This window comes from Cheilinus undulatus, linkage group 19 (genome assembly GCF_018320785.1).
Source record: "Cheilinus undulatus linkage group 19, ASM1832078v1, whole genome shotgun sequence".
NCBI lineage: Eukaryota > Metazoa > Chordata > Actinopteri > Labriformes > Labridae > Cheilinus > Cheilinus undulatus.
This window is the reverse complement of record NC_054883.1, coordinates 33,175,597-33,199,315: the sequence shown is the minus strand read 5'-3', so window position 1 is coordinate 33,199,315 and position 23,719 is coordinate 33,175,597. Positions and strand designations below refer to the sequence as shown.

At 37.2% G+C, this 23,719-nt stretch overlaps 2 protein-coding genes across 3 annotated transcripts; one reads left to right on the top strand and one right to left on the bottom strand.

Annotated features, from left to right (window-relative positions):
- Positions 1 to 2,371: 2,371 nt before the first annotated feature.
- eif1axb (eukaryotic translation initiation factor 1A X-linked b) lies at positions 2,372 to 14,482 on the bottom strand. Its single transcript, XM_041814376.1, has 7 exons — positions 14,307 to 14,482; positions 11,751 to 11,834; positions 7,737 to 7,840; positions 7,484 to 7,534; positions 6,735 to 6,816; positions 4,166 to 4,257; positions 2,372 to 3,703 (listed from the first exon to the last, which is right to left on the bottom strand). Exons 1-7 carry the CDS (start codon positions 14,320 to 14,322, stop codon positions 3,698 to 3,700), a joined length of 435 nt encoding a protein of 144 aa, XP_041670310.1. The 5' UTR covers positions 14,323 to 14,482; the 3' UTR covers positions 2,372 to 3,697.
- Positions 14,483 to 17,282: 2,800 nt separating this feature from the next.
- On the top strand, positions 17,283 to 23,185 carry LOC121527295 (protein krueppel-like). 2 transcript variants are annotated; one of them, XM_041814199.1, is made up of 2 exons: positions 17,283 to 17,819; positions 19,633 to 23,185. In XM_041814199.1, exons 1-2 carry the CDS (start codon positions 17,304 to 17,306, stop codon positions 20,785 to 20,787), a joined length of 1,671 nt encoding a protein of 556 aa, XP_041670133.1. In that variant the 5' UTR covers positions 17,283 to 17,303; the 3' UTR covers positions 20,788 to 23,185. The 2 variants fall into 2 exon arrangements, with proteins under 2 accessions (XP_041670133.1, XP_041670134.1); XM_041814200.1 differs by having other exon boundaries at positions 17,684 to 18,285.
- The last annotated feature ends 534 nt before the right edge of the window (positions 23,186 to 23,719 follow it).

Below are 23,719 nucleotides of genomic sequence, written 5' to 3'. Positions count from 1 at the left end.
ATACAGCATAATAAACGTTCATGTCTTCATATTACCACCAAACTGTACTGATGTCGTTTAAAGTCGTCATAAACCACTATCTAAACCCTCACGTGCCTTTTTTGGCGACGATGCCTGGCTCGTGTTGGAGCGCACGTGCCAGGCACAATCCGAGCCCCAGCGGCGCATTACGTCATCAATTTAACAAACAATATGGGTCAGCACGCAGAAACACACAGAGCAGTCTACTGAGTCATGTCAGATGGCAGATCTATAAATAACTCTACTGTTTATTTCACTGGAAGTCAGCGAGCATGAAAACAATCAGGATCATTTACTGAGTGGAAGAAATTCATCAACTTAATCACCATGTTTAATCCGTATCATTATAATTTGAGCTACTTTTTAAAATTTCCCTGCTACTATTTATACAGATACAGACTTGCGGAAGCCCACTGCGGCCAGTTAGAAAATTTGAGATTTTCTTAAGAGTTTTATCTTGGGTGAAAATAATCAAATAAAAAGTCTAATTTAAGAGATATCAATTAGAAATTGTGATGTAAAGCTCACTGTATGAGATAAATGGTCATACTCATAAATTAAAACTTAAAATAATTTATAAAGTCAGAGATTTAAAATGTCCAAATTATGGCATTGTTTCTTACAAAAAATGTTTTAACAAGAATGAAGAAAGAAAAGGTCAGTTACAAAGAAAAATCAAACTCTTGACAATCTTGCTTTTGGTTTTAACTTCATCTCTTATTTTGAGGGGCACCTAACTGCAGACACCAGACATTTATTATCACGCACACTTGAACATCCATCAATGCATGCACCACCTATTCAAGTGGTGTGGCAACAGTGAATATGTCCAAGAGGCAATCTGGTCAAGTGCCCCCTCCATTGTCTTTTCTTTAAAAACTGAACCCTATAAGGACTATACAGTATACCAAAATTTTAATTTTGCGGATGAATTTCACATATTGAGAGAGAAAAGCTGCTAAAAGTGTTAAAGTTCCAGGTAGTGCCTCCAGTGAATACGAGCTAAACATAAAGCATGTTGGCAAGGAATAAATACCCCAGTAAGATATCTTTTAAACAAAATAAAAGTTGGCGTTCTGTGTAGCACATATACCTATATATGGCATTCGGATGTTAAAGGTCACATATTATGCAAAATACACTTTTTCGGGCTTTTCTAACAAAAATATATGCCTAGCCTGTCCACAATCCCACCAAGAACTGTGAAAATCCCCCCTGGAATTCTACAGCCAGGCTCTCTTGGGATAATTTTGACTTGATGACAAAATGCAATTTACAAAATAACAGAACAAAAATTACTTTTCATAACTTAAACTACAGTTTCTCATAGTTCTGAAATAAAATTAAGCATACTTTTGTCATTAATACTCAGTTTCATTACTTTTAACTGGCTGAAATGGTCTTCCATACAAACATGAGTGAATTCACAGGTATCTGCTGTGCATGCATTATTTTAACGCTCAGAAGCTCACAAATTAGGGATGCATAAATTGTGTTGTTTTCCTTTCCTAATTCTTAAAGATTTCTTAAAGTTTTCCTTTCCTAATTCTCCAGGTCTAAAATAAGCCTAAACATGGCCATTCTTAAAATTGCTTTTACATTAAAGAGTATTATTGTGATAAAACATAATGGTAGAAACAGAGTTATTTTTTTTTTCTTATTATACCAGCGTATTCTTCTTTAGGAAACATTGACTGCAGCAGTGATGCAGGTAGAGAAGTTCTCTTGTTCACTCTTTATTAAGTCATTGTACTGTAAGCATTGATTTTTGAATGTAATTCATCTATTACTTCCCTAATAAGCAGTACGTACAAAGTTTTGTAGCAAACTATCATATCATTTGATAAAGTGTGACAGAATAATAAATTTTAGGCTGATTTATGTGAAGATTTAGCATTAAAAAAATTACAAGTGCCTGAAAGAAAGTCTTAAGTTGTTTAAAAGCTGTTAAAGACTTTTCCTGTCAGTACTAACGTCTTATGCAAGGAGAATCCTGGAAATATATTTTGTTTTGTGAGTCCAAACAATAAGACATTGAGCTTGATTAAAAAAAAATCATTTTCAAATATTATAAAAAGGGAGAAAGTCAGAGGATTCACAAACGGCAGCCTGGTAAGAAATCAGGTCCAAATAAAGAGCAGTGATGTGGATTTACTGTGAGGGTTGACTCCTGCTAATAATATGTTTTCTGTCTGCACAGACATTTTGTTCGCTGTCAGCATCCAGCACCCATAGACGCCCTTGGCTCTGAATACTGAGGAGTACAAGCTTGTTCTACTTGAGTTCAGCTACGCCACCTTCAGACCAGCTCAGGATGTGCAGCAAGCATCTCAAAAACCACCAACAGTTGTCAGTGGAGTTAAGATCTTTATTGGAAACCCAGCCTTCAAACATCATAGTACATTTTTTATTCATCAGAGTTACAGCAACAGCAGCAACAGAGCCCCATTTGATCTGGAGCAGTGGTTCCCAAACTGAGGTGCTCAGCCCCCTAAGGAAACATGGGGCAGTTTCCAGAGAGGGGTTTGGGGGGGGATAAAGTTCTATATATTTGGCTGTTTATCCGTGTAAGATTAAGACTGAGGTTTTACTGGTGTGTGAGTCTGTGGTGAAGGTTTGGGAACCGCTGCTCCAGCATGAAGCAAGAGTGGCAGACCAGGCCGAGCTTCACACCGTGTCAAAGCCACAGAGCGAGCAGCCGAAACAGAACATGGAAACAAAACAGACAGAAACACAAAAAAGGGAAACAATAGAAAAATACATTTTGATTCTTCTTTTAAATTTCAGGGGAGTGGGACTGCCTTCAATCGGCCATGGGTGGATCTAAAACGAGCAAATAGTTTATTCAAATACTTTATCAGAGGAATTTCAGTGAAACCTCTAGAGAGACACAGAGCCATACTCAGTGTTATTATCTTTATCTTCATCGTTGATAAACAGCTGTCAAACTGTCTTACAGGCTACAATGATACAGACTGCCAAAGGAAAAATAACAAAACAAAATGTTTAATCTTTTTATTGTCGAATCCAGAGATTCTGTACTTGTTACTAAATTCCACATAGAGTGAAATCATATAAATACATTTTAAAAAGATGACGCACTTGTTGTGAGATATTCTGCAATCATGGTATCGGCGTGAGCCTCTAAGAGTAAACGAGTGTTCCTTTAATACAGAAAAAATTGAAGAAGAAATTGAAGAAAACCTCTGTGAATGGGACTAGGCAGGTTTGCTGTTCAATGCTAGGACAAAATAAGGGGAAAAAATCGAGCAGTGATCCCGATATTCACCCTACATGAGATAAGATGCTGGTGATCAGCCTACCGATTCTCCAATCCAACTGCATGAAGGAGAAAGAAACGCGTCTTTCTACAGCGACTGATAACAGACAGTCTCACTAAAGCAGCATCTCATGTTCAACAATCAACCAAGTACTGATGTAGCTTCTTTACCCCCTTTATAAAATGCACTTTTAGTTCTCCAAAACAGCAAATACGCCCACAGATGTATTACAAACTGGAATAAAAAGAAACATATTGTATGATTATTAAGTGTATTGGATTGGCATAGGCTGATCTTAATAAAAATAATCATTATTGGTGTGGTGTATCGGCTCAAAATATCCCAGTCAGAGCATCTCGAGTAAAATCCCACCTTCGCCCTCCAGTAGCAAGTCTTTAGATCTGGAAAGACAGAAAAAAAAAGTTATTTCAATTATTGTCACTGTCATTCTGAGCATTTTTGGCTGGAATAGTTTGCTTTTACATTCATCACACATCACTGAATCATCCAGCCTTTACTTTCTTAGAAAATCATACACTTTAATTCAAGTTATTATTCTATAGCACTGATACCAGATACGTCTTTGTATAGTTTCCAGTCTGATCTACTTTTGATATCTATATCAAAATTACCACCAAACTGCAGACATGGCCCAACTTTGTTTACCAACTCACATCATGTAAGCTAACATGATGCTATAAAAATTGTATCAAGTACGGTATCTGCAATGTTTTGTAAGTACAAGTACTTTAAGCTTGGTGGCAGCACCAGTATCTGCGTATTCTTATCTGACATGCCACAGCTATAAAGCACAAGAGGTAAAAAGAAAAAAGAGAAACCTGATGGTAATTTAAGAATCTTACATCATCAATGTCTTCATCATCATCACCAATGTCATCAAACTGGATCTCATCATCATCTCCAGGCCCAAAGGTGTCTGTCTCATTGATTTTGGCTGCGAAAAGGTGACACAAGGGCAAATGTTACAGACAAAATGCCTTTTCAAAACATGTATTTTACTAAATTTTTATGTAGCAAAAAACAGAAAATACAAAGCTTGGTGTCAGTAAATGGAGGTCCACTTAGTCTCTACTAAGTCAGGCTATGTTCTTTATTGTTGGGATCTTAATTATTGTTAAAGCATTAACATAGGTGTAATTTTTACTGTGTAGTTCTTCCACAAAGTCCAACTAGTTTCTCTGAGTGAGGGGATCCTAATTGCACTATTTTCTTATCGCTTTCTTTGATGCTGCTAGATGCATTTCAACCATATATCTGTTGCTGCATTTGGGCTTTCCTCATGTTAAATTTTCCAGATGTAAAACTTCAAAGGTCCTGGGTTGTTCCATTCTTATTCCTTATAATTTATATGCAATGCCAGAAAACATGGGTTGGATAAACATCATGCTCTTAACACTGTCTCCTCTGCAGAGCTACAGGCCAAGAGAAAGTCTTTGTTTTTTATCTATTTGTTTTATTTCTTTAAAGAGGATCCCTGTTTGTTGCTACTTAAGTTTATTTATATTCTGGATAAGAGTAAATTTAATGTTTTTACTGTTCTGTGATTCACAGAAAACTGATAGTGCAACAAACGCTGTTATCTGTAAGGAGCTGTGATGACAAGGCAACAAGGACCTCTGCTGTTCAATGTCAGCAACTACATGTAAGGTTTCACTGATGGTATTGTTGCTGGAAGATAAAGAGAAGCACTTTTAGTAGGCCAAAAATAATCTAGTAATTATACAGTATTATGTTGTACTTATCTAGTAATTTCTTGAGAATAAGGCAGTAATTACCTAATAATAATTTGGTATTTCACCAAGTAATAATGCAAAAAAAAAAATTGTAATATTAAGGAAGTATTTACTTTGCAATAATGTTTAAATTATCAAGTAATTCCTCCTAACATTGTGGCAATTCTCTGGTAATTATGTGGTATTTTACCAAGTACTTTCTGGGAATTAAGATAATTTTCCAAACAAGTTTTTCAATAATTCACAGGTAATTTCTTTATTTTGGCCCACTAAATTAGAGTGAGTCCTTCTGGTATAATTTTCAAGTAATTCTTAGGGTTAGAGGTTGGGGTTGGGGTAGGCAAAGGGGTAGAGTAAGGGTAAAATACCACCTTATTACAAGAAAATAGCCACCACATTAAGAGGAATTACTTGGTAATTAATAAATTATTACTATAGATGTGAGAAAAAAAAAATTCTTACATGCATCATGATTTGGAGGTGGAAGATTCTGATTCTATTCATAAATGTCCCATAATCAATTATTTAAATAGTCAATACTGTGGAATAGCCAGAACGAAAAGTGGAACTCTGACACACAGGGAATAACAAGGTTTGGATTACCAGTTGTTCATTTTTGAAAAGGACATTTTTATGTTTGTCATTTCAGATATGTAACAAGGAAAGGATGCTTCTACCTTTGGTTCAGTGTAATTGTAACTTTCCAGTTTACACACATCTCCCATTAGAGGATAGTGGACATGTAATAATTTGTCTCTTTTCTTTCTATACACAAACACAATATTTTTATTATGTTGGACACAGTGAGAAAAGAAATGTTAAAAAAACAAACAAACCATTAATAATCGATTAAGAATCGAATCAAAGCCCTGTGAATCGCAATCAAATCGTGAGGTGCCTAAAGATTCCCACCTCTAGTTATTACTAGGTACAGTGCTTAACAAATTTATTAGACCACCTGTCATATTTGTCTCAGAGACCATCCAGCATCATGAAGTGCTTTAATGCGGACTCTTTCATTTTCAGTGAGCTCTCCACGTTTTACCATTTTGAACAGGAATGAGGAATTTCAAACTGAATTCACCTTTTTATACCCAGATTCAGCCGGCTCACTGGGCTTCTCTGAGAAGTCAGAAATTAATCAAGCATAACATTCAACCACTACAACTAATTTTTCTATTCAGGAATGCAAGTAAATAACTATAATTTGACATATTAATCAAGAAATAATAATGTGCTTTTCTATTTTTTCAGTTTTTGTGTAAATCAGTACATTTGAAAATTCATGGATAACAACAATAATGATACTTTAGCACTGAAAATATCACTTGGGTTAAAGAGCTTCTACATATTGGTGTATTAACCATTGCAGAAACATAAAAAATGATTTTGGTAATTACCAATGCTGTTCATTTAGGGCAGCTGTGGCATAAACCTTGCTTTGGGTGGTGGTCTAATAAATTTGTGAAGCACTGTAAATACTTCCTTAATATTTCCATATTTTTTATTATTACTTGGTAAAATGCAGACATATAACTAGGTTATTACCACCTTATTCTTAGGAAATTAACAGATAATTACACTTCTTATTATGGAATTGCTAGGTTATTAGGACCCACTCAGATAAAGGGATACTAAATAAATTTAGTGTTTTTACCTAGAGTGTCATTTAACTCACCGTGCTCTGGCAGCTCTCCATATGCTTTCAAACTGCGAGCCTCGTCTGCATTATACTTGAGGATGACGTCAGCTTTGTTATCCTGAAATTTAAAAGTTTTAATGTTTGTATTTTAGTGACAGAGGCAGCTCCATGTGACCAAACGGGACCCAACTATCCATACAGAAATACAGCAAATCTCAGTTACTTATATGAAAGCCAGATGTAATGTAAGCATTTATGCACAGAAAGTTTTTAATGATAATTAATTTCAGATAATAATATAATAAATTACTGTCTACAACAGTTAAGAACACAGTTGGTAACAACAGAAGCAATGCATGTCATACTGGCACAAATGCTTAAAGTTAAGCAGCATAATTACCACAGATAAAATTATGAATAATTCAAGAATCAATCAGGAAATTTTTTATGAAATCAATTTAATTTCAAACTTAGTCAAGTTGTATCATTCTAGATTTAATGGTACAAACAAAATCCCCTTATACTTCATATCCTAAAATTTAATTATTATAGTATTACTGTATCCTATGATATCAGTACGTTTATGTGCCTTGTTCTATTTTTTAAAAAGACATTTTTATTAGTTGGTTCTTCTTATCCCACAGCAGAGCATCACAACTCTTAAAGAGCTAGAAGCTTCAGAAGTGCTGCTGCTTATTTATCTCAAAGCACAAACTCACCCAGACAATCAGATTGACTTTAAAGTCAACAGTTTGATCTCTGTGATATGTAAGTGATTAACACACCTGATAATCTCTCAGTCCGACCAGGATGATGTCCGACGTGTTAATCCAGACCTAGAGGAACACAGCAGAGCAGAGAGATTACCCTGTGTCATACATACAGCACTCTGTGACCCTCACACCCACAGTCTATGCTGCCATGAATGGGTCTGAATGACCATTGTGAACATGCTGATGCAGCATTACGTCATGATGGGGGGTTCCTGTATGTGCTGGAAAGGATAAAGGTGAGAGAGGACAGTCAGGAGATGCCCACCTTTTTCCGGAGTTTTCCTCTGATGTGGCAAAGCCGTTTGGTTCCATCAAAGCACATGGCCTCCAGACGTCCATTCCCCAACATTTTAATCACCTGAGCATACTCTGAAAGACACAAGAGCAGCGGATGCAGCATTTTAAGGGTATGAACTGAGAAATGAGTTCAGAGAATATTCAGATGATAGGAAACAATCGTGGCTAACCTGGTAAAACAACAGGCTCTAAGACTTCAAGTAAGAACTTAGAAAAAGTCATGTATTCCTGCTGCAGTCAGCATTTTAAAAAAGGTTAAACAGACACAGTTTAACATTTAACAAAGATTTCTACTAATTTATAGACATTTTGGTATGTTTTTACTTAAGTCAACAGGTGCCAGAGTTAATCATGTTGGTGGAGCTCCAAACTAGGGCTGCAACCAATGATTATTTTTTAAGTCGACTAATCTATCAATAAATTTCCCGGTTAGTCAATTGATCGCGATTATTTGGCATACTATTTGGGATCCCTATTTTACGTAAATAGTAGCAATTTAAATAGTAGCAGTTCACCTGCCTTGCAGGTTACAAATAACTAAAGGATGGCTTTCTTAAAAGTGACTGTTATGTCCATAAAAGTAAATAAAGCAAATAACCCATCCAAAGTCCAAAAGTACAAATAAAGCTTAATGTAAACAAATCAAACTTCTAGCCCAAGTGACTGAATAATAGATTATATTATTATTATATTATAATTTCTTTAAATTGCAGTGCAGGAACAACATGTCAGCATGTTCTGGTGTGAGGCTGGCTCTCTTCTTTGAGTAGTGAACTGCAAGTACAGATGAGTTTTTACCGGCGGGTATTTGATTTTACCAATATCAGAACAATAGTACGATTAGTCGGCACTTGAATTCCTGTGCCAACTAATTTTTTATAGTCGCCATAATCGATTATGACAACTAATCCTTGCAGCCCTACTTTAAACCAGGTATAGACCCTTGGTTCTCAACTGTTGGGTCAGGACCTTAAAGTGGGTCACAATGCCATTTTCAGTTGATGCCGATGTGTGCCTGGAAAATACTATGTGGCTCAAATTATTTGATGTGCTTTTATTTTCAAAAGGATATGTCTCCATCTCCATTTCATAACATCTTTTGTTCCATTTCAAGTCCAAATTGCCCCATTACACATAAGAAACACTTGGTTATGATTGCAAAATTTAAGACATTTGGGTCCTGATTCACTGGTTGGTCTTGATTCTAGACCAGATGAGAACCCTAAGACAGACAAACTTTTCCTGAATTATGAAGTAGAGGTTCTGCTTTTACAACCTGCCAGCAGATTAAACATTAACTAGTGATGCACAGATCTATTTGTAGTTTAATGTGTCTGCAGATGTCGGCCCTTTTGGCAAACATTAGTCATGGGCAAAAAATGTTGGCATGAACAGATATCAGTAGCTGATGTTCATCTGTTGTGTCCTGACAATAAGGCTGGTATTTCAAATACCTAACAACAGAAATTTATTATTGAGCAGAAGAAATGACCAGAGAGACAAACTGATTTGTTTTATGGCAAAACATGAAAGAAAATGTTGTCACAGTGGGACTGTTACACCAAAGGAAGTCATGAAAAAACATCAGCATGAGTAATGACCATCTGCTAAATTATTGTTTTAAACGTTGTATCGGCCCTGATTTTAAAAAAACATATATCTCCAATATTAACAAGAAAAAAATTTACAGGAGCAGCAAATTTCAAGGAGAGCATTTATTAATTTAATGTAGAGTATATGTGTGTTTAAGTTTATGTGAGTGTGCCCCTAACTGCCCCTGTATTGGGTGTTGTGCTGCACAAACAATTACCAAGGAGTCTTTGTTTAAGGAATATGTCTTTCCTTACATGGCACTGTTAAAAAGAGTCTATATGGATCAGTCAACACCAGGCTGTGGGATAATGTTATAGCAGTAAGTTACTGATTGTTGTCAGTCACAAGGGTGAACCAGGAGAACTGCTGTATTAGCTGATCTCTATGGCACATATGGTTAGAAAAGCTACTTTCATTTCTCTAAAAATCTGCAAAGGGATTTACTGGCAGTAAATGTATTTACACCATAATGATACATTCTTATCAATCCATGAATTACAAGTGCTCTGTGTGTTGGTTTCACCTCAACATTGGCATAAGAGAGAGACTAGAGATCTCCGCGTTGAAGCCACAGACTTATGTTGCAAAGAGAGCTGCATCAAACTCTGTTTAAACACGGCATAGTTTCTTACATGCGAATATTGTGGTACAAACATCTACCTGCCATGTGGTGCATAGTTATTTCAAAGTCAGTCATCAAACAGATTATTTACCTGCTTGGCTGATGTTAGTTTCACACCCTAGATTGTACATTTATTTGTCATGTTGGGCTTCCCTAACCCCCCATATACATTCACAGGCTCACAAAAACAACCAGTATTAAAAATGTGAAAAACATGAAAGGCTGTTACATGCAACACCAAATGTGCCACAATTCACATGAGTGTCCTCAACAATAAACGCCATACACTTACTCCAAACAAAACTATGTGTATGAAACTACTTCTCCATCACGTCTTAAAGGTTTTCCTTAACTCACCGACGCCTCCTCCTCATATTCTGCTAACTTCTTTGCCAACAGGGATTTTGGCAGCACTCTGCACTGCAGTTTAAACTGTGAACACTGCTGACTGCAGGCAGATACTACCACTGAGTGATGCTCTCAGTTTTAAAGCGCAATGCTCTCCTGAATTTACATCCTTTAACAGTGGTATTTATTATCTGTTCTGTATTTAAAATCCTTTTTCCTCTCTGCAGTAAAATGACTTAATGTTCCTTGGGTTTCACATTTCTAAACAGGTATAAGATCACTGCTGTAAATTTTGTTTACTTCTCCTTATCATTGATTTATCATTCTCCACAATATCTGTTTTCTTTTTTGACCTTAAGTCACCTTATCTGCTCTCTGTCTTTAGTATAATATTATTGTCTGTATATATTATCTGTCAGTGTTCATGTTTTTTCATGTACAAGATGCTCCAAACCTGAGGCTCTGTCTGCTCTGAAGTTGTCATAATTAGATTTGGTAAAAAAAAAAAAAAAAAAGACACAATTGATGGATAGTTTATACAAATATTTTCTGGTAAGGAAAAGTGTTGTTAAATTGATGTTATTTTTTTGGCAGCAAGGCATCACGTTTTTCCATTTCAGTCCTGGGTGTTTCAGCAAGAGTAAGGGGGGGTTCCAAGGAAATAGCCAAGGACAAATTTTGGGAATCACTACCCTCAAGGGTAAATAAAGTTGTTTAATTTATTTGAATTATGTTTAAGTTCTTCATTTAAGACCCAGGAGCATTTTTGATTAGTTTTATTTATCTGGGTTTGGACCTTTGAATTAGAATTTGGCAGGAATTGCACACAATCAAGCTCTTGGGCTTAGGTCTTTCACTAAACACATTCATGTTTAGGCTTTAGTTATTCTCCAAGTTTAACACTGGTTCCCAGATGTTTGGATGTATCTAAATCTTGTTGCCATCAGCACTTGTATTATGAAGAAGTCTGTAAACTACTTTGATTCAACAATTAAAATTCTTAGTATAAAACATGAGAATAAAGTACAAAATGCTCATTAGGATTTCCTCTGTTAGGTTTTAAAGTGATAAACATAATAATTCCAAATTATCAAAGTAACTGGCAAATAACTGTAAGGTGATGGAATATTAGAGACACCCTTAAATGTCAAGTTTGCCTGCTCTCAAAGCATAAGAATTTCTCCTCACATTTCTTTTGTATTCCATATGGTACGTGTAGAGTTGATAATGTGTCCCATGTTGACCTGAGTAAAACACATTCAAACAGTTTCTATTTCTTGACTTTCACAATATACCGTTAAAAACGTAGAGTACAAAGACACAGATGTGGTTTTGAGTTGATGATTTTGACGTTATTTCCTAGCCATTTGTTGGCAGACCTAAAATCACCTGAAAAATATCACCTGATCAAATACTCACCCTGTCCGTCCTCTTTGAACACCAACTCTCTCTTCTCAGACTCATTCTCGTTCTTTCCACGTCGCCGATTCTTTCCTCCCTTACCTATGAAGAGACAGAAAGAATCAGATTATGTTGTCCATTTATAATTAGTGGATTTTATTCATTGTAGTTATCAGCTCGCTCTTGATTAAAGTGACATCCTTTTCTCTTTAAGTATGCAGGTTTTAACACAATGGCAACAAAGTGCTGGTTTTACACAAGACTGGTCAATATAGACATTTTTGTGTTTTGTTTTAATTAGTTTTTTTATTACAGTTTCAGCAACATGTACAGTTGTATTCAACATTTTTCCATATTTTCCATCTTTTGAAATCCTACAGCTGTATCTACAGGGTTCTTAATCAACAAATTATATCGACTAATTAAATTTGATTAAAATTTAAGCAAATCAAATAAGAGCTTCACTCCAAATGCAGTGCTTTATTGAGTATTGAAAAAGACAAAAATAAATTCAGGATCAGAGGGTGGGGTTAGGAAGAGGATCTGTGTGTGTGTTTATGTATATATGTTTATGTATAAAGATGTGCACTGAAATGGGAAGGGAAAAGGTATATATTTAATTAAGAGTGCATAGATGGACTATAATAATTTCATTGCCCGGCGGCATCAGTTTCTTTCTGAAATACTTCTTAAAGAAGTCTAATGGCCTAGGTTATTTTTCCAACTTCTTAATCCATATTGTATATGCTCAGGGATCCAGGTTCAGACCCTTAATACATTTAATAGCTACTGTTATTCACTATCATATAATTATTTATAAAAATGCATTTTTGAACTTTTCTATCAATGCCAGCAGTCATTAGGCCCAGTATGGCCACGTTTGGATCTTTTGTAAAACTCTGATGGAATACAATCTTAAAAACCTCAAAAACCTCCTCACAAAATTTTCTTAATTTTTTACATGTACAAAAATTGTGAGTACGGTTGCCATTTTGTGGGGATGCAGATATGGGATTTTTGCCAATATCTGTTACAGTGGTATTCACAAAATAATTGTGGACAATACTGGTATTACAATGAAGTTTAGACCTAAAACTTAAGCCCCCTAAACACACAATTTAAATTTCGAGGATGAAAAAACACATTTCAGTCCTCAAATCAGACTTTGAAGTGTAAGGAATGATGATGAATAAAGACAAAAACTAGCTTATGTAGATCTGTTGGTCCAGCCTAGAACTCCATTAAGTTCAAGAGTACTCAAGTGAGAGTACAGTTACAATTTCAAAACTTGAGAAGTAAAAAAGTTGGGATGCACAGCATTATTGATATGATACCAGTATAGGCAGATACTAGTTTATAAAGTGATTTATCAGTATTGGCAGAAATGTCCATATCTGCCAATATATACAACGATTATTTTGGCTATAACAATCTGCCTAGATCAGCTGTGAGAACAAATCAATTCGTGGACTTTTAGGCTGGACCAAAAGACTTATGATAGCTGAAGTCTTTGTCTTTATTCATTATCATCCCTTACCTTTAAGATCTGTTTTAAGGACTTAAATGTGTTCCAAATCTTCGTCACTGGCCTTGACTGAGGTTCCTGAAGACGTTTTGCCTCTCCTCCATCAGACTTTTTAACTTTGGACGCCTCAAAAACCCCAGTCAAATCCAGCTGATGAAGATTTAGACAAAACGGTAGTCTTTTTTTCCAGTAATTTTCGTGTACGCGTTGTTATTGTACACCTGGCTGTGTATTACCTGTATAAAATTTGGCTTTGACACTAAGCCCATGGGGATTTTTGCCAACTACTGACTTTGTTTTAGTTATTTCTAAACAGAAACAAAGAATTGTTTCAAACAACGTGTACCCGCATTCAACGATAGCACAACTAATTTTGATCCATTATCGCCAAGCCCAGTAGCATTGACATTTCTGACCTTTGACACATTTTTCGTCCCTATGAGCTGCTTAAGAACAGTTTTGACATCAAATTAAATCAGTTGCTTATGTCATCCACCATCTACCTGAGTGGGAAGTAGACAGTAGATAAGAAATAAACAGACGAGTCATGTTAGCTTCCAGTTTTAGATTGACGTTTATTCGCTAAATCGCTACGATTTCACCGTCTAACAGAGGTATGACTAAATTGGGGTTCTAAACTGAATATTAAAGTGATTACAACGACCTGATACACAGTCAGTTGCTAATTTGATGGGTGAAATAAAGTCCCAGCTGTCACGGGCCACATCGGGTGGGGTTTAACTAGCATTTATGCTAGTTAGCTGTGCCGGCTAGTAACGGATTTCAAAACGTTAGCAACGCAGCCGGCTAGCATCTACACGGTGTCGAACACCTTTACCTGGCTTTAACTCAACCATAAACTCAGCCACACTGGTGTAAAGTCACTTTAAAATACTCAAACACTCCTGACGGCTGTGGGGTGACCATAATTCATGAAGCTAACTAGCCTTAGCTGGTCGGTGTCACGTTTTCACTGCGTGTGTCTTCACGGCGCGCGAAGACAATTACCACCACCGAGACGTCTGTTAACGTCTCCTTGGTTCACTTACCTTTATTTTTGGGCATATTCTTTCACGCCTCGGTCACTTAAATTCCGCTCGATAGAAACGATTTTCTGTTAAACAATAACTGTTTACAATAGTCAGCTAAAGCACTGAGCTAAACTGGTTGAACAGTACCAGAGGATAGCTTAGTCGACTCTGATTCTCTCCGCCGGTTTGCGCATGCGCTAGTCGAGATATTCAAGACCCGAGTGCTTTATTGTTAAAGTTGTTTGTAACAGCGACAAAAGACTGCCGTTAACGGTCAACCGACAGCAATAAAGGCCCATTACCCCGCACGATTACAGGTGGTGTAAGAGGGCTAAATGAAGAATCAAATGACACTTGATTCAAGACGAACAAGAATCTTTTACATGAATGTTCAGTTTCAGCGGTGGAAAGAGTATGAGTTTAGTGTACTAAAGTAAAAATAGTTTACAGTTACTTTGGTGAAAATTTATAAGTAAAGACAGAGGTTGGGGAAAAGTAATTTTGTTACTCAAATCACTGTAACTGTTTTTTTTAATCAATAATTCAACATTTTTGTAAATAAATTAAGAAAAGTAAGAAAAGAAGAATAAGAAAGAAAACATACAACTGTTGTACTCAAGCAAAAGAACAGTTACTCTGGTTAAGTTTTACTGAAGTAAACGTAAAATCATTAGTCTATAAATCTTCTCAAATAAAAGTAAAATGTATTTAAATAAAAAAAAGTACTGAGCATCTACTAAGGAGTTACACTGTAAAATATAATTTTTCCATGTTGGCAAGAAAAGAAATAAGGGAACAGATCTCCAACCATGTTGTTCAGGTAAAGTCACATCGCTATAGCAAAGTCAAATACACAGAAAAATTCAGGTCAGGTATGATATGGAAGCATATGCCTGATCTGTCCTGCCCTGGCCTCCTGATAGCCATCTTCCAGGCCAAGGCCAGGCCCATGCCCCATCTCTCCAGGTATCCTTCCAGTTGACCCCTCTACAACTTCCACAGCTGCTCCAGGCGTATGGGCCAGCCCACCGGGTCCTGGGCACCCACTCAGTATGCAGTCAGCATGGATCGAACGCAGGAAAACACTCCAGGTGCCTGTAAAAGCATAGCTGCTGTTCCTGTATCAAGCAGCTGACCTTTACCCCCTTCACTCTCCTAAGTACATCAGCATTACATCACATGGTCTTACCAATGTTACCCAAAAATGTGCCAAAGTGAAGTTGTCACAAAGGAGTCCAACCTGTGCCTCTGGGCAGTGAGTGTTAATTGATTTTTTTTTTTTTTTTTTTCTGAAGAATTAGACTAAACACTTTAGTTATCTTAGGATGCAAATAACATATATTTCCATAAATATGTTAATTTTCCCAGATCCCTGGAAAACAACAGAAAATCATGCTGTTTTGTATGTTAAACCCCAATTACAAAAAAGTGGGGGCACTGTATAAAAAAGGGTGCATTGAATTTCAAGTTTCACAAACCCAAATTTTATTCAAAATAGAACATGCACAACATACCAGATTTTGAGACATTTTACTATTTCATGAAAAATATTAGCCCATTTTGAATTTGATGGCAGCAACACATCTAAAAAAATGTGACAGGGCAACAAAGGCTGTGAAAGAAAGTGCTCTTAATGAAAAACAGCAGGAGCATTTTGCAACTAGGTTAACTGGCAACAGGTCAGTTGCCAGTGCAGGGCATGACTGAGTATAAAAGGAGCATTTTAGAGATGCAGAGGCTCTCAGAAGTAAGGATGAGAAGAGGCTTTCCAAACTGCATTTGAAACAATTTCAGAAAAGGTTTCTCATTGTAAAATCACAAAGACACCCCACCATCTACAGTCCATAATATCATCATAAGATTCTGAGAATCTGTAGAAATCTCTGTGAGCAAGGGACAAAGTTGATGGTCAATATTGGATGCTGGAGACCTTCAGGCCCTCAGGAAGCACTGCATCAAAAACAGACATGATTCTGTACTGGAAATCACTGCATGGGCTCAGAAACACTTCCATGGCTGTGCCATCCACATTTGACCACTAAAGCTGGATCATGCAAAGATGAAGCCATAATAGAAGAGGATTCAGAGACACACCTGTATTTCCTGGGCCAAAGCTAATTTGAAACAAACTGAGGTGAAATGGAAAACTGTTCTATGCTCAGATAAGTCAAAATTAGAAATTATTTTTGAAAACCACAGACGCACTGCCATGCAGACTAAAGAGGAGAGGGACTATCAAGCTTGTTATCAGAGCACAGTTCAAAAGCCTACATCTCTGATGGTATTGGGTTGCATTAGTGCCTTTTGGGGCAGCTTACAAATCTGGAAAGGCACTATCAATGATGAAAAGTGGACAGAGGTACGTAACTCCAGATAAGTTGGACTCTCTGAGTTTGATTAACAATGTCAATTTTGCTGTGTATTTTACTTTATTTCAGAGGTGAATCGTTCTGTTTCTAATAGCTGTGGTTGTGGATCCTGAGGATAGACCAGTTGAGAGCCTCTGATCTAAAGAATTATGTGTTAACTGGACAAAAACTTTTGTTTATTCTAGTGTACTTGAAAGACTGGCCCACACAGCATCTGCCAAGAAAATCTGATCCTTGTATAAATGTAGCTGATATCTGCCCTATGTATAAATTTTGTTATATGTCCCCTGTATTAATATAGATGATATCTGGCCCCTGTATTAATGTAGTGTATATCTATACCTTGTATAAATGTATTTGTTATCTGGCCCCTGTATTAATGAATAAATGTAGATGATGACCCCTGTCAGGGAGTAGCCCATGGGCCTACCTCACATCCATCCCCTGTTTGGAAAGGACAGGACCATAAAAAAAAAAAAAAAAAAAAAAAAAAAAGCTCGGAAAATGATTGGGTGAATGTTCTGTCCGTCACATCCATTCCTAGCCAATCAGAGCAACAAAACATGTGACGTAGTAGGGATGCGCCGCTGCATTGAAGTAAACCATAGTAAAGTACCAAGCGCGAGCTTGACAGACAGCCGTTATCATGTCAGTTCACGATTATTGCCGTTTTTGTAAGGAATATTTGCGCATTAACGGCAATTTCGCGAACACAAGAAAAGTATTTGAAGTAGCCAAGTTTCTGAACGAGAAAAGTGTCTTCGAGAGACTAAAAGCGCTGGGGTTAACGCTACGGAAAGATAACTTCAGATCGATCCGGACTTGTAAGTCGTGCTTCCGATTAATCAAGAAAATGGAGGACAGTTTTGCTGTTTTTAAAAAATGGCAAGAAGACGAGATTGCAACGCGGGAATTAGCAACGACTCCCCAGCTGAGGACACTGTTACCAAAGGAGCCTGTTGAAGTCGTTAGGGTTGAGAAACAGGACTTATCAGTGGTGCCAGCTCCTTCAAATGCGACGCCAAGTCCCGCACCCCCTACACCGACTATCACCCCGGTTCCAATCCCAACTCCAATCATAGCTCAACCCCCGAATCCTCACAAGATACCGGAGCCCACTACTGAGATACCTCCGGAAAGCCAAAAACAAACAGAGGCACCGGTAAGTAGAGATTAGGAACCAGAACAAAGCTGGATCTGGTTTAGTGGGTGGGACTGGCCTACTGACAGACATGAGTCTGGCCAATCTATCTGTTATGAACGTAAGCAACGACGTTGAACAGTGTTACCCCTCCACACCGCAAGGGGGCGCCCGGTGACCCTGGTGCGTTTTTTTCAGCAGAGGAAGTAGATATTTTGGTTGCGTTCCGCCCGCCTCTGATCGAAAGCTAGTTACCCTCCTGTAGCGAGTTTGACTTGACTATCTCCGTTTTAATAAAATTTAGTTTTGCAGTTCAACTGTTTGTGTCTTCCGTTAAATCGCCAACTAGGGTGCAAAGTTAAAAAAAAAAAATCTGTTGGCAGGGAGTTGCAGGCTCCCTGGTGCGTTAGGTCATTTGTGGCTAAGCTAGCTGCAGTTGTGTTCATCTACAGAGGCTGCGATGGCTGACTTCAGGAGCAGGATCATGGTGAGCGACTATGTCTTTATAAATATTCACGCTTATCATAAATAAGAGAGAACTTTAGAATGGAAGACTTTAGCAGTCGTAGTGTGCCTGCTTTTCCTTAAACTGAAATAAATTGAAGATAATTCGGTGTTAATTGAGTTAACTTTATTGTTAACAGGTTTGTTTCTTTCCACATGTGTTTTAAACAATAGAGGACCCTTAACCGTGTATGTTTGTAATCAGAGACTGTTTAAAGTTACCCATCATTTTGCAAGAACAAAGAAAAATACAATTGTAACAAGTAAGATTTAAATAACTTTAAATACTATTAGCAGTAGTTGTATATTAGTAGCAGCTAGGATTACTCAAACTGTACTTATAAAGCAAAGTGTTTAAAAAAGGGAGAAGGACAGTGACTGACAAAAGGAACAATGGAAGGACAGGGTTTAGTGAATAATGTACATTCCTATGAAATACATAATCATTGAAATGGATGAAAAAGTTTAAGACAAGACAAGAAGTGAGGATTTTCAGAAATAAATTATTCAAATTCTGCAAATAAGAAATCCTAAATATTTCAGTTCTCTAACTTTCCCTCCCTGTCACTATAAACTTTTCTCAATGTAGTCTCAGAAATCAAACCAGAGGTTAAAGGAAAAGTATCCAGTAGGGTTGTCCTGATCAACATTTTTAGCATTTTTAGCCCCCAATCCAAAACATTTTTTAATTCAGATTTTGAGTCCTGATTGGATACTCGTATTTGCCTTGATTATAGTTTCAATGGTATTTGTTTACAAAAAGAAAGTAGTAAAAAGTAGAAGAAGTAAAAAGAATAACCCCTAGATTTCTCAGGCTTATCGTATTTATCATAGTACAGTAAACACTGCTGTAAAACAGAACTAAAAAAAAAAAAAACTTAAATATGCACAGGATCATATACAATGGAATCAGAAAGATTTAAGGCAACAATCCCTGTTTAAATGTAGCACTTCAATCCGAGACAACCAAAACACTAACGTTATGTAGAATTTAAATATCAATAAAAGGCACTCTTGTTATAACAAAGATATTTCTAAAGTTCAACTGGAGCTAATGCACAACCCTTTACTTCCTCACTCTTATTTCTTTACCTTAAAACAAAGTGACTTTAAAATACCTTTAAGAGCAGCTGTAGTATTATTAAGTACTCAATGTTTGTACTCAGTATCAGTGAGTATTTAAATATAAGTAGTTTTTCTTGTACTTGGTCTGGAACAATGTGGTGTTAGTGCAACCCGTGTTTTTTCTTGTCCGTTTTTTGTATACTGTTTTATTGATGCAGTTCACCATGTGCCTAAGCCACTGAACATTTGTTTTCTCTTGTGTCAGATGTCGTCTGGACACCGGGCAGTCAGAGGAGGGCCAGCAGGAAAAGTGGCACCGTCCTCTATTGTGTCTGGATCCACAAATTGGGACAGTAACACCGGGATGGACGGGATCACTGTGGTGAGAATTGATGACACACACATCGCAGAGGAGCAGTCTAATGTTGTGGGGAAGGTGAGAGAGGGCGCTACGGCGTACTATGAGATGGAGTACTCGATGCCGGCAGATGATGAGATCGCTGTAGAGGAGGACGATGATGGCGTTTATGTCATAGAATATTCAAATCCCGAAGAGGAGGGACAGAGCTACCAGTTCACCATGTCTGTGGACAGGTCGCTCCCCCCTAAAAAGCCGATTATAAAACATCCCACGGTCAGAGAAAGCACCAGAGCTCCTTTACCTGTACGGATAGCTCCTCGACCACCTTTACCTGTGAATCCCATATCCACCCAACCACAAAGGATGATGCCAATGAAGAGGAGGTTGATAGAGGAAGATGTGAAAAAGGAGGAGATTGTGAGTAATAAATGCGTGCTAGAGCTGGGAGAAGACTATAATGATATGATGAAGATGAATGATGGGAAATCTCTTGTCTGCTCCCTGTGTCCACCACCTGGCCGGCGCTTTAAGAAAGCTGCTGGTTTGGCTGTTCATTTAAAATCAACACACCAACTGGAGGGGAGAAAAACGTTCTTCTGCACTTGGTGCCAGCTGCCGGTTCGTAGTCAGATCTTACTGGACACCCACACCAAACGGCACGTCAATGCCGAGACAGTCTTCACATGTAAAATCTGCCCAGAGAAGTCAGAGAACAACCCCGAGGTGGAGGAGAAGGGCTTCAGAGGGTCCAAGTGGGTCATGAAGAAGCACATGGAGAAGGAGCACCCAGGCATCATTCCGTCCTGTGACTTCTGCAGCAAAAACTTCAAGACAGTTGACTCGTACCTGGCTGATCAGTTCAAGCATATTGGTGTGACGCCGCATTACTGCGCCAAGTGTAAGATCTACGAAATCACAGAGAGAGGTCTTAGTGTTCACATCAAAAACCATGATAAGCCCAAGAAGGGGATGCCAGAGCCTGGTGAAACCCCGCCACTGACTCCTTCTGTCCCTGCCGCCACCGCCGATAACTCGGCTACAGATGACTCTGACTTCTGACATGTTTGTCAGTTTTTTGACTCAAACAACTCAGTGACCTCATCTTTGTCAGATGAATGTCTGATACTTGTGCATCTACGACTGAACTTTAGTTTTTTATGTTTGGACAGGTGGAACACCTACAGAGTTTTATATTCTCTCCTTAAAAGTTTCCTCATAAATTACTTCTTACTGTTGCCATGTGGTGAAGTCTTCTACTTTTAGCATTCACAGTAAATCTAGTCTTACTAATATTTAGAGATTTTCAGCAACAATTTGTGTCTTATATCTGAAAACTTCCTCTAAAGCAGACAGGTTGGATAAACAACATTGCCTCTGGATCTCGCAGCCAGTCAGCACAGGGACAAGTGTCAGGGGTAATGGTGTACAGTGTTAGAGTATTTGGATGAATTTTGTTGTAATGAGTAACATAACACAAAAATTCTACCACTGAAGCATCCATCAGTATGTCACTTTAGCATAAACGTTCTCTCCAACTTCTGGGCAGATTGCTGCTTACCTGCAGAAGATAAACCTACAGCTGTGTCATTGTGCACACTTGTAGCTAGCTAATACAACCAGAAGAAAGTCAGAGAGGACCGCATTTACTGCCCTTGTTCCCTTTACATATACACTTTATTTTTTTTCCATGTTGAAAAGAACAAGAACCATGTCAACATGAATCATGAGGTTAAAAGCTTGTCTTGTATTGTGTCCATTAAAACACGCGTGTCTCAGAATGTATGCCACATTTTTCCTGCTCTAGTTCAATAAGACCCAGGTTGTATGAAAAAGGTCAGCCCCCCCCCATGCTGTATTTGTTCTTCGTTGGTGTCTAAGTTGGTGCTTGTGTGTGTAAATACTATATACTGTATTTTCTATTACTCTAACTAAACCCAGGTACAGTGTATGAAGCTAAATGTGTTTTCATGCCGCAGAATTACACAGAGGGGGCATTATGTAAAACAGGGAGGATGTTAACATGCAGGCTGCGGCTGCATTTAAGCATTTCAAGGAAAAAGATTCCACCTTTGTTTGAATTGTTGAAGGGGCTGCTGCAGATTTCCTTTAGTTTACAGGACAGGAAAATAATGATCCCACAATGAGCTATGCTAAATTTGAAAAAAAAAAAAAAAAAAAGCGTAAATATTGTTTTATATTAAATTAACTTTTAATTGTAGCCAATTAAAAGAAAAGCATCAGTAGTTCCAGTATATAGTAGTCAACCATGAACTCTTCACCTTACTGGGGACATTTGTTCTTTTTGAAAATTTGTTTTCACTTGGAAAAGCAAGATATTTCAGACAATTTCCATTCCAATTAACATATCCATTGTTATGGACTGTCCTTGATTCCCTGTAGGTTTTAACCAGTATCTGGCAATCCCAATAAATATAAGAAAGGATGAAACTCTTTGTAGATAATCACCTTTTTTTGTTTATCTTTAAAACGATAAACTTGGCTTGGCTTCTTGTGAGTGGCCAGAGATCACCCATCAAAGAACATCTCTCCACGTTATCACCTTAATTCAAATGAATTCAGATCTTACAGGCCTTTTGTGTACGTAGCCCTTTTACTCTAGATCTGATTGAAACTCTTAAGAGTGACAACTTTTTGTCTTGAAGTAAACTCAAACCTGTGTTTTTTGCAGTGCAAGACCTCAGGAAACATTAAAACAGAAAGAAAACTTTGCAGTCAATCACCGTGAAAGTGAAAGCTGAAGTAAGAATGTAATACTTTTATATTATGCACCTTTGTTTAGATGTGGCGATTTCTTTCTCTGTGTTAAACTGATGCTTTTTACTAACATCTGCAAAACTTTTGAAGCTTTTAAGCCAAAGTTCACTTTGTAGACCTAAAGGATTTTCACATAATTCCCCAGGTTCTAAGCTTGCTTTCTTATAACAAAGTGTAAGGTGTTGTTGGTAGGATTTAAAAAGAATATTTGGGATAATGTCAGCAAAGTACATGTGGTTTGTAGTGAACAATCCATGATTTTTAGTATTCGATAAGTCATTAACATAAAGTCAACATTTTTGTGCAACTATTTTCTCTTAAAAAATAAATGCTTTCCTTTATTTTACCTCACCATTCTTAGTATAAAGGGATGAGGGCCTTCAAGTAAACCTTGTGAACCATTTTACTAAAAATTGTGACGTAAATGAGTCTCTTCATGGTATCACAAGTGAAAAGGATGTTCCTTAAGTTAGAATTTCTGCCACCAGAATGTTAAATCTGTTAGCATTTTCCATCATGTGTTAGCATCAAGCTAAAGAACTAAGATGTTCATCTCGGTCCAACTACAAGAAATCAGAGTTTAAATTTCCTCTTCACAGGCTATGATCAAAGTTGTTATATCCTGTTAAATAAGCCTGCATGCATGTAAATATCCTCACTTTAAAGATGAAGGTATTATGGAGATGATCTGACTCTCAGTGCTCTTCTTTATATGTCATTTAAAAAGTTAAGACTGTTCATAAGCTGTCAGTTGTATCTCAGAATTGCTTCTTCAATGTGGCAACCACTGTGCATAAAAAAATCCATCTTGTATAATTCAGTCAGGACTGTGTGAGCTTAGTGCACAGAATAAAAGCATGCCATATGATCAATCTCTGCAAAGTTCGACTACACCTTTGAGAGGAATCGCTCTGTCAGAATTTAATCTGTTTAAAAGCCATCATGTTAATTTCCTGATGTTTAGAAATGAACTGGCAAAGATTTAAATACATATGCATCAATGAAAAGTATTGTTTTTAGCAGTATGAGTTATTTTTTGTCCTAAAGAGCAGAATCTCTTCAACATTTTTGCATCTTTGAAATCTATTTGCATTGGAAAAACTCAAAAGTACTCTAAAAGTTGGAAAAATACTATATTCTAATGTTTTATAGCCCATGCGACATTTCAGAACCCCTTGTTGTTCAGTCTCACCTTTAACACTGGTCCTGGTTGGCT